Source organism: Cucurbita moschata, unplaced genomic scaffold (assembly GCF_002738365.1).
Source record: "Cucurbita moschata cultivar Rifu unplaced genomic scaffold, Cmos_1.0 Cmo_Scf00021, whole genome shotgun sequence".
Lineage (NCBI taxonomy): Eukaryota > Viridiplantae > Streptophyta > Magnoliopsida > Cucurbitales > Cucurbitaceae > Cucurbita > Cucurbita moschata.
The window spans coordinates 523,778-534,605 of NW_019268537.1; the positions used below are offsets into that span (position 1 = coordinate 523,778).

The window sequence follows — 10,828 nt, forward strand, 5'->3', positions numbered from 1 at the left end:
ACCCCCCCCCCCCCCCTCGTGTTTATTGTTTACTATCATTGAGGCAAGTTAACAAACAACTCACCCTTATGTCAAGGCCCTTTAATCGGCTTCTCCTGAGTCTACCTCGATCACAAACAAAATAGAGTAAACAGCTCAAAGCAGACGTCCAGACAGATTCTTCCTTTTCTTCAATCTGCAATCACAAAATGGACGTTTTAGAAATTTACAAAATAATGGCCATCCATATGAGCTATTTTAGTTACACATCTTCCACCATAATATTGTGCCATGCCCTTATTTGTGGTCTTCTTACAATCACAGTCCTTTCTAAGAAGTAACCTTCACACAAATTTCCCAAAGCATTCCCTTCCAATCAAGTCATGCGCTGAGTTGACGTTTAAGTCCATTCAAGTTATTGATTTAATTACTTGTGACTAGTCATCATCTAAATTTGTAATCTCATTCAAGCTGTGCTTTAGCCCATTTGAGGAAACTACAAATATGCATTTCCCATGCCAAGAGCGTAGTGCAACATCCAGGATCACTTGTATAATAAGAGAAGTCGTGGGATTAACAATTCAAAAAAATGGAACTGTAGGTAATTGAGGTAGAATTAGGCATTTTGTTCCTTAAGAAGTTGTAGATATTGTGATCAAAATCATAATATCAGTCAATTGCACTGATATCTTGGTGCACCATAACGTTTGGCTAGATTCTCATTGCACTTATTGCACCTTAAAGGAGTTGTTTTGTCATAAGAGGGGATAACTCAGGGTGGTTTGCTACTAAATATACCCTTACGCTAGTACAAAGACCTCTTGATCTGTCATTGCCAAAGCTCGGCGAGTGCTGACTACAACCGTAACTTCTCAAATAGGGGTAGTGGGCTGGAGAATACTGCTTTTCCTTTGCTGCTGAGTGTTGGCTGTTGTGACAGGGTCCTTTCAGTGAGCAGGGAGGGCTGGTGGGTAATCTAGCCCCATTGTTTAGTTCTTTGGAATGTTCTTTTCAGTAGAAGTCGATGAGAGAGTGGTTTGGCTAGATTTCTCACTAAAGAAAAGATGAAAGAATATAAGAGCAGGCAGAAAGAGCGCCCACAAAAAAGGAGTTAAATGTGGGGATGCATATAGAGCCAATGGGAATGTCCCAGCCCTTTCCGATGAGGGGGAGGGCCTACTAAAGGGAATGGGAAGAAGAAAAAATATGAAGAAGAGTTTGAGGAATCTTTAGTGTACCGTCAACTACAAGGGGAAGAGAAAATATGGCTTCCTAATGGAAGTGTTGGTTGGCTAAGAGGACGGGGAAAAGGAGGTTAGTCAAGGAGTTGTTACTGTGGGAGCGTCTAGATATTTCCATTCTTTTGGAGACTAAACAAGATAAGTATTGCCACGCTTTTATTAGGAGCCTATGGGAAGACCAACGTGTCGAGTGGATGGGCTTGAAATCAGTTAGGGTCATAATTGGAAGAGTCAAGCTTCCTAGAATCATGTCATGGATAAGATTCAAAAGTCAGTTGTCTACCTGTAAAAGTTTATTTTTCTCTTAATCGAGAGGCCAGTCTTATTCAGCGAGTCTGGAGTGAAATTTCCAATTACTTCTGGTTGATTTTTAGAATTTAGATATCCGTGAATAAGATTATTGAGGGAGTGATGAAAATTTTGTTGTGGAAACGGGTTGATGAGGGCGAGGGTCACACCTGGTCAAGCAAGAGGTCGTGTTGAAGACCATGAAACCAGAAGAAGTAGTAACTAAGAGCATGAGATTATATAATGACTTTCCTGGAAAAATGGTGGTGGGGTTTCCTCATAAAGCCTACACACTGTGGAATAGGGTGATTGTGAGTAGGCATAACCCTCATCCTCTTAAGTGAGTTGCAAATTGTGGGTCTAGGGCCTTATCAAAAATCCCTCGAAGGTTATTTCCTTTGGATTTCCCATCTTTTACTCAGTTTATTAAAGAGCTCCAACAAGAAGAATCAATAAGCATTTTCTCCCATAAAATCCATACGCTCCTATCCTCCCCATTCCCATTGAAACTTCTGTTATTTCGTTCAAGCTAAATTTCCCAAAAGAGCGGATAGTACTGCATCTAACAAAGCACCTAGGCATTTTTCTTGGAAATCCTGAGCATTGCAAAATTCAGAAATAATCTTTACCAAACTGTTTCAAAGAAGCTGATGCTCAAAATCAATCTTTTGGACTGAGCTATCCTAATTGAAGAAAAGTAAATTTTTTTGCAAAAGTGTGAAAGATCATACATACCTGGACAAGAAGAAGCAGTGTCTCATACAAGATGTTCAGAATCCAACATTCGAATTTGTTAATAGATGAAGTTGTACTGATATTTCTAGGAGAATCAAGATTTGTCTTCCCCTGTGAATTAAATTGGGCTTCTTCTGCAAGATATGATTCCTGAGAATACTCTTCTTCAATTGTAGAGTTGTCATTGAGCATGATTGGTTCCAATAGGTGAGCATGAACACCAAGGTTCAAGATTAAATCAAATGCACGAACTTTGCATGTTGATCTTTGAGAACTAAGCATTTCCTTTGAGGAAAAAAATTTAAAGATAATGTTAGAAAGACCTTAACTGGTGGAAAGTAAGCTATTTGAATAACTTTAAAATGATGAATCAATCCAGAACTGATACATTACCTCAAGCATGAATAAAGTAAGAGGAGCAGCAATCCCAGAATCTAAAACATACCTGTAAGAAAAATTATTGAATAACTTCATTCATGCTTGACAAGTATAAAACTAAAAATATACAAAAGGCAAATATACTGAAACATCAATGGGCTCAATAAAAATTATTTATGAAGCCTTGAACTTAAGAAATACAGACAAACTTGGATTAAGGTTATCATTACATTCCTCAAAGATAGATGATATCTGATCTATCAGATTGTTTATATCTTGAATAAGGTCATCTCAATATAAGAGAAAATGGTTCACATTGCTATACCAAAGAAATTAGATCCGAATAAATGAAGGATTCAGATGTGCTTCAATATCTCAGCACACATTTTTTTCTAATAAAAAACCCAAAGATATATGAAGAACACAAAAAGTAGAAACAGCCTAGAGGGCAAGGGAAAGAGGCAACCCCCTCCCAGTAAAACTAACAGAGAATAACCTTCTAGTCACTAAGAATCATTACAACTTAAAAATAAATATGAGAGAGAGAGAGAGAGAGAGAGAGAGAGAGAGAGAGAAGAAAAAGAAGAAGAAAATCAAAATTTATGTTTTTTTAGAAGATAAACAGATTTAATTGATGAATGAAATAAATGGAGCTTAAAAGACTCCCAACACCTAGAGATGAATTACTCAAAAGCTCGTCAATTGGAAATCATAGAAGAAAGACTATAATCACTAAAAGGGTGTTTATGTTAACACCAATAGAAAGCATGAAATAAAATCAAATCTAAAAGACAATCAAAGGTTGTGAAGGTATCCCTAAAAATTCGTGCATACTCTCACACTAAACATACTAGAAGAAAACTCAATCATGGCCTGCCAGAAAGTCTTTTTCACACCATGGAAAGGAAGACCCACAAAAATTGATGCCAAGATACAAGATATTTCATTTGGCAAGACCATGGACCCACAAAAATGTCATAATAGATGTATGTATTTCGATATGCAAGATAATTAATGTCCAAGAATTAAATGTTTGTGTTTGTTTTGCAGGTTCTATTCTGGGCGGCACTTGAGGGTCGCCGCTTCTCTTGTCGCAACGTGAGGGTCACAACCTACTCTCTTCATGGCTAGGTTGTGACATTCTCCCCCACTTAAACTAGCCATCGTCCTCGATAACTTACTTCAGGGCACAACCACTGCCCACACTTTAGAATGTGACATTACATGTTTTAAAAGCTAACCAAAATTTTAAAGAACAAAAAAATAGCTAGACTGTCAAAATCTTATTTGAGTGGACGTTTTTTTTTTTAACCAAATAAAATAAAAATTAGACCATCATTACTTCCATCGTGTACAAATAAAAGTATTAAATTCAATCATAATAAAAAATAAGAGTCCCAATTTTCTGCCTAGTTTTCTTCCTCTTTTATCCTTGCCTTTTGGTTTTATCAATGAGCATTAAACTTATACCTAACTATTTAAAATCAACATATAAATTTCACTCTATATGTTTCATTTAATGATCAATAGAAGTTTACAATTATCTTTTTGGGATAGAGGTAAAAAAATATATACATACTAAACATATCGAATAAAAGCCATCAAATCAAATTTTTTTACTCTATACATGCCCACTTTTTAACTCACTCTCCTTATAAAATATCTCATGGAAAAATGTCTCATCTTTTAGAAGGCTAAAAAAATTTCATGATTCAAGGAACATTTTTTACCACCCAACAATTAATACCTTGGTTCTAAAATTCCAAAACCCACGAAATAAACATGGATAATTTTTATCCATGGCAAAACGCGGACACCAACTCCAATGAAACAAACAGGGCTCTTCTCTCTTCCTCCTAACATAGGCAAACCATATTGAGTGTTTATCCTAATTGATAGAACATGACTATTAGGTACATCTGCAACACACAAGATGGTTTCGTACATAGTGCCAAAAACATTTTTTTATGAACAACCACACTTTTATTGAGTAAAAATGAAAGAATATAAGGGCATACAGAAAAAAAGAGGTTACCGAAAAGAAAAGCTTCCAACCATGCAAGATGAAACAAATGGAGTAATGAATAGTATATGAAAGCTGCAATAAAGCATCTAAAAGGACAAAAACATACATGTCAATAATGAGCTTTACGAGAACACTCACGGCCACATCCATCGATGGCTTGCCACTATTTGTACTTAACCTAGATGTTACTGTAAGAGGATTAGCGATGGGTGAAGACATTTCAGAGCAAACTGCAGCAATAACCTCGCACACCTCGGCAGGATTCAGTCTCAGAGGCTGCTGTTCACTGATGGCCATGAAGTGAATTTTGTGAGGTACATATGCAACCACAAGATATTACGAACAGTGATTCATAAAAATTTCTCTAGTTTTTTTCTTTTAAACTTCCAGGTTAGAAGAGAGTTCAATAGCATGTGAGAGTAGGAGATTCAAACCTCTAACCTCTTAATCGAGGGCATATGTCATAACTAATGGCCATGTTAAAGAGCTCATATTAACAAATATCTTAAATCAATATTACATGCCAGACCGTCATATTAATTCAACCTTGATAAAGAGAAAAAACAATAATTGCATAAAACGGTAACTGAGATATGATAACACCCAGCCTACCTCTTCAATAACATCATACAATCATGCATTAAAAGCCTAGAAGACAGATTCAACAGAAAGGGAAAACCTTAGTGTAAACATTCAATGCATGTAAGTTTCAAATATTGCATGAAGACAAGACCACTAATTTCACAAAGTTTCATAACAGCAAGACCAACATTCATAAGCAAATACATTCAAGTAATGATAAATTTCATGGTTTTAAATGGAAAGTACTCTCCAATTGGCACTCTGTGGCTTCACAAATTGGAATAAGCAAGTACTAGCTTAATGAATTTCTATATCTTTTGAACTTACAGAGTTTCATGTCAAAATCTACCATTTGTACCTGTAGTAACGGTATTGGAAGAGTGGTCGAGCCTTTGGTCGAAATGTACTCCCAGGAAAATCTTCCCTACATGACATTATTAAGATCATCAAGAGGCAGATTTAAAAAAGTTAACCTTTCTTTTAGTATTTGGAGAAATAATTTGGTTGGTATCTATTATGGACATCTATAGTTAATAAAAATGACTTTTTTTTCAAGCTCCTAATAATGAATGCAGCCTAAGCCCTGACTTGTAAGAATAAGAAGATTGATAGCTCATCTATATACTTTTTACAACCTCTTTGTTTTGTTAGGGGTGGGATCTAATTTAAATTATTTTAGTTTGTATTCCTTCCAACAAATTCGCTATGTTAGATTGTATTCAATCCAACACCCCTCATATGGAGAAAGCAGAAATTAGAACCAACAGAATGGAAATCATTCTGGTTGAAGTGCATTATATTTCCCACCTGACCATTTGATTACTAGATACAATTCTTGCATCTCAACAGAGACCAAAGTTTGGTTTGTGAACATTTTTTTTATGAAAACACTTGTCCAGGGTTCTTCGTATTTACCAGTTTCCTAACACTAGGAGAAAAAGGTAACATGTTTTAATAATTTAGTTAATGATAACTTAGGTTCCTAAACTACAGCATATTATACAGATTAACCATATAACCATATCTTGTCCCCGATTAGCTCTTCATCCAACAATTTAAATAAATCCTTGGTATAACATTTAGTCACAACAACTAGGTCATTTCTACTACATACCACAATTTTTGTTGCCAAAGGACACAACAGCAAGGACCGAAATGCAAAAAAAATAGTAGTTAGAAAGGGAACAAAGATCAAAAAGGGGGAGAGAGACAAAGTTTAGACACCATTGAAACCCTCTAGTAGTAGTAGTAGGGAGACCAAAAGTTCAGTTCAACCAATGTCTAGTGTATCTTTTAAGTAAACACTAGCAAGCATGAGGAAGCTAAGTAAAAATAAATGAAAGCAAGAATAAACTTAAGACAAAAAACCTATACCAGATCTGATGCAAGCCTGATTTTGTGCGCTTTGATGCAGTTATAGCCCTCAAGTGGAGACGGGCAGATGAAGAATTGGTTATATTTGCTACAGGCAAAGGCTGCGATAGTTGATCAAAATATGGCATATCAGCTATTCCAAAAGATTTCCAAGGTTGATCCTTCATTTTGGCTTCTGTATCTCCCACTAAAAGTGCTGCTGCACCTACTTCTAGAAGATTAGGTGTTCTCAAGTCTTGAGTATTAGCAAAATTATCACTGTACCATAAAACAGATCCAGCATTTAATTTAACGGATGGAGAATAAGCAAACTAACTTAAACTACAGCATGCACAAAAGGCATAAAGAAAATGAAGGTTATTTAAAAATCAAATTACCTATCTCTTTGGAAAAGAGATGGCCGTTGATCCCCAAGCCATCGCCATTTCAAGACATCAAGTGAAATGTATTCAAGGTTGACCGTACCATCAACCTCTTCAATATTAGATAAATTTGATATAGATAAAACTGTAGGTTCTTTATTCTCTGAAGACTCTCCACTATTTGCAGCATTTAATTGTGAATTGAAGGATCTACTCAGCATAGATGACAGTGCAGGTAGCGACTGTCTTGACATAGAAGGTGCACCAGCAAAAGCAGCTGGTTGAAATGATCTCCTTGGTATATGTTGTCCCACCAAGGAGCGAACATATTTCAGTGATTTTATAAGTGCTCCAGACGCAATACTTGATACGGGCAAATGAGAAAAAGTAGAAGAGGTTGTAGGTGCAGTAGATGGTTGAGTCAAAGATTGAGACCATGGTGCTGATCTTCGGTTTGGACTAAAACTACACTCACGAATTGTGTTTAAGCAAAACCGGTCTATCTGCATTAGTGTTTCTTCAGAGGGTTTGTATCTGCAAAAACAAAGGATAGCACAATTTTGTATCAAAGAACAGCAGAAATGCTCCTCCGATGAACGTGCAGTCGGGAAAGGCATTTGAGGATGAAGAAAAGTTCAGGAGCAGTAGAATCATTTAATGTGGTAAAAAAAAAACAGGAAAAAAGAACTCTGCCGAATGAAGAATCTTGTTTCTTGTCAAAGAATTATGTATGTATATGTAAGGTTCATGAGGACATTCAACCCAGTTCAACAAGTATTGAGGTATAACTGAAATATAAGATGATTTGATTAACATACCTAAGAAGGTAGCGTTTCAAAAGTGCCACAGACCTTGCAACTACAGCTGGGCTGGATGCACAAAAAGCCAAGTGAGTTGTAAAACAACAGCACTGGAAATGAAGAATATATGTGCTCAAAGAAAAAGCTGGAGACAAGAAAAATTAAACATAATTGTGCATGCATAATAAAAATAACTTTTTCTGTCCATAAATTATTAGAGGGTATCCAAGCACATAGAATAATAATAGTCAATGGATTGGTGAATGAACAAAGAGAATTTACAACCCAAATGGTTTTCAGGTTATGGTTCAATCCTTGTAGAAACCTAAATTAACATGTCATATGTTACCAATTTCTGATGTCAAGATTATAGGGTCATGCAATTGTTTTGTGAGACTAGTCAAATGAGCAAGGCTAGCATTTAACACCTACGATTATTCAAAACAAGTATGAAGGATATTGATATAGCTCTTTCTCAGAACGCAAGCATAAAACAGAAACAAATTTCAGTTCTCTAATTTCTAAGTATTTTTCTAAAGTAAAAAACCAAGCTTTCACTGAAATAGATGAAAGTATATTCAAAGGTACACAAAATAACCTTCACACCCAATTACAGAATCGACCACCAATCCAAAAGAATAATGATAAACTGATAATTAAAAGAAAAAAACCGTATTAACAAACGCCCATAAAGTGGAATTAAACCTAATCATATCCCAAAGATCCCCCTCAAACGGCTCCACTCCATAAAAAGTTCTACTATTTCTCTGAAGTCAAATGCCCCACAACAAAGCAAAAAAAAAAACGAAAGGAAGATTCAAGAGCACCTTCTCAAACACAACCTCTGTTACCAGCAAGCACAAACTCAAAGATCCTAAAGAATATGTTCCATAAAGAGGTGGAAAAACCACAATCTCAAAGTAAATGGTAAGTTCCTTTTCCTGTCACCATAAAAGACACACTATTGAGGCCACAAATGATTTGCCCAGTAGTTCAACTTAGCCAAATACAAATGATCTGCCTCAAGCGACCATTAAATTAAACCAGTTTCTCTAAGATCTCAGTATCAGCCAGCTGTAACGAGAGAGATACAGGAGCTCTAGGATTCACCTAGGTTGAGGCAATTCTTCGGGGTTCTTTTCCGTTAGCTAATCAAATGACTCTCCCTCCCTCATTTTGAGTAAGAACTCTTTGTGGTTCTAACATGTGGTCATACAAAAATGTTGAACATACATGTATCCATGTATAATAATATTCGTTGTCCGTTGAACCCAATGCCATCCCAAAGAAATAGTTGAAAGTTGGCTACTCTATGAACCAAAGTAATTAAAAAATTGTAATTGTCAAAACCTAGTTTTAGAAAAAATATCCTGATGTCTATGTACATCTGCTGATAACTTAACAGGATATGAAAATAGAATCATCTTCTTTGGCAGAATGTGAAAATAAAAGCAAGCATTAGGGTTCACCATCTTAAGCGAAAAAAACAGTTCCTGAGTCTATTTAAACCAACATCATTAAAAAGTTTGGTTACCTTCGTTCCCTCTCTGCAATTGTGTGTTCCAAGATCACACAATATGCTAGGTCTGTTGTAGCAGGTGCGGCCAAATAGTCCTATCATATTGATAAAACTTTTGACGTTAGAGTTAAATTCTAATGCAATGATTACTTCGTAATAATTAATAAATATGCCTTTTTTATTAAACAAGAAACAACATTTCGTTGATATATGAAAAGATTCTGAAAGTTCAAGGAAACAACCTTCCAATAGGAGAAAATATAGAACTAACAAATCAAATAATTACCCAACCAAAACGGCAAAAATGGGAGCCACCAGGAAAGACTAACACCTTTAAGAACGCAACAGAATAAAGAAACTAACCAACAAAAAAGAACCTGACCTAAGCCCGAAAACAAAGAACCAAGATGAAATCAAAAGAAAATAACCATCAGTGACTACTCCCCAGCGGCCAGAGCAAAGCTGACAAAAACAACAATCCAGCCATTCCAAAAGCTTTCAGCAGACCCAAAAAGAAGAAGGGAGCTGCCTCACGACTGAAAACACTTTGAGCCAAAAGGACGCAAGCAGGAAAAATCAACAAAAGAACTTCAGCCACAAAAGAACCAGCAGAACTCAACAAGCCTTCAAAGAAAGCCACAAACAGAGGAAGGATCCTAGGCCTTAATCCCATAAACCTCGAGGCCACAACCCTTTATGAAGGAAGAAAAAGAGACTATCTTCAAGCAAACTCTTTGAAGGACCCCTTCAATAGACTCTTCAGATGAGATCTTAATATTGCTCCAAGACGATTAGAAAGTTGACTCCAAGTCAACGCTGTTCATACTCACCATAGAATTTGCGTCTATCTCTACTTCATGCTCCCAATAATCTTCCTTATTAAGATTCCCATGCTTGCAAAAAATATGCAATTTCATTAAATGAGACTGAGGGTAACAAGCTACTCCAACCTCGCAGAAGATAGTAGAGACTGAAGAGAGTTTTGAAGTTCAAGAGTCACCCCAAAATTGAGCTGTACTTAAGAAAGCTGCCTGCTAAAGAATCAGACCCATTGCTTTGAAAGGGAGGATAAACAACCACCTTCTCCATGTTGTGCATCTCTATTTGGGTTCAAACCAATATTAAACGTTTCAAGCAATCTTCTAAAGCATTGAATAAGGGATAAGTTAAACCTGTTATCCAAGATGTTTTTACTTTGTATGGATGAAGGCCTCTTATTTTTAAGAGCACTGAATCATGACAGTTTTGTGCAATCATCACCTAAGCAGATGTAAAAGTGAAATCCAACATTAGAAAACACAGGAGCATGGTCCCAAATATTTGAGTGCACCAATTAAAAATGTTGAATTGTGTGTGTTTTTGCAAAGAAAAGGTAAGCCATGGAACTTGCTCAATAAAAGCATCACAAATAACTTGACTAAGATTCAATTAGATCCGAGACCAAACTTTCTTATATGTATTTTTGACAAGGCAGACATAAGACTGGTGTTTTGTTTCTGTTTCTTTTTTTTTTTTTTTTTTTTTTTTTTTTTTTTTTTTTTTTT

The 10,828-nt window shown here is 35.9% G+C and overlaps 1 protein-coding gene across 4 annotated transcripts in view; it reads right to left on the reverse strand.

Annotated features, from left to right (window-relative positions):
* Window positions 1–10,828, reverse strand: part of LOC111458484 — a 22,119-nt gene that overhangs the window by 8,180 nt on the left and 3,111 nt on the right. For 2 of the 4 annotated variants that reach the window (XM_023101186.1, XM_023101185.1), the window contains exons 2-10: window positions 9,300–9,379; window positions 7,784–7,834; window positions 6,981–7,499; window positions 6,604–6,861; window positions 5,588–5,653; window positions 4,754–4,933; window positions 2,637–2,688; window positions 2,244–2,528; window positions 65–175 (exon numbers count right to left, since the gene is read on the reverse strand). In XM_023101186.1, the coding sequence (XP_022956954.1) occupies window positions 65–175; window positions 2,244–2,528; window positions 2,637–2,688; window positions 4,754–4,933; window positions 5,588–5,653; window positions 6,604–6,861; window positions 6,981–7,499; window positions 7,784–7,834; window positions 9,300–9,379 (1,602 nt within the window). Of the gene's footprint in view, window positions 1–64; window positions 176–2,243; window positions 2,529–2,636; window positions 2,689–4,753; window positions 4,934–5,587; window positions 5,654–6,603; window positions 6,862–6,980; window positions 7,500–7,783; window positions 7,835–9,299; window positions 9,380–10,114; window positions 10,545–10,828 lie in introns of all 4 variants that reach the window. The other 2 variants (XM_023101187.1, XM_023101188.1) reach the window with 2 other exon arrangements.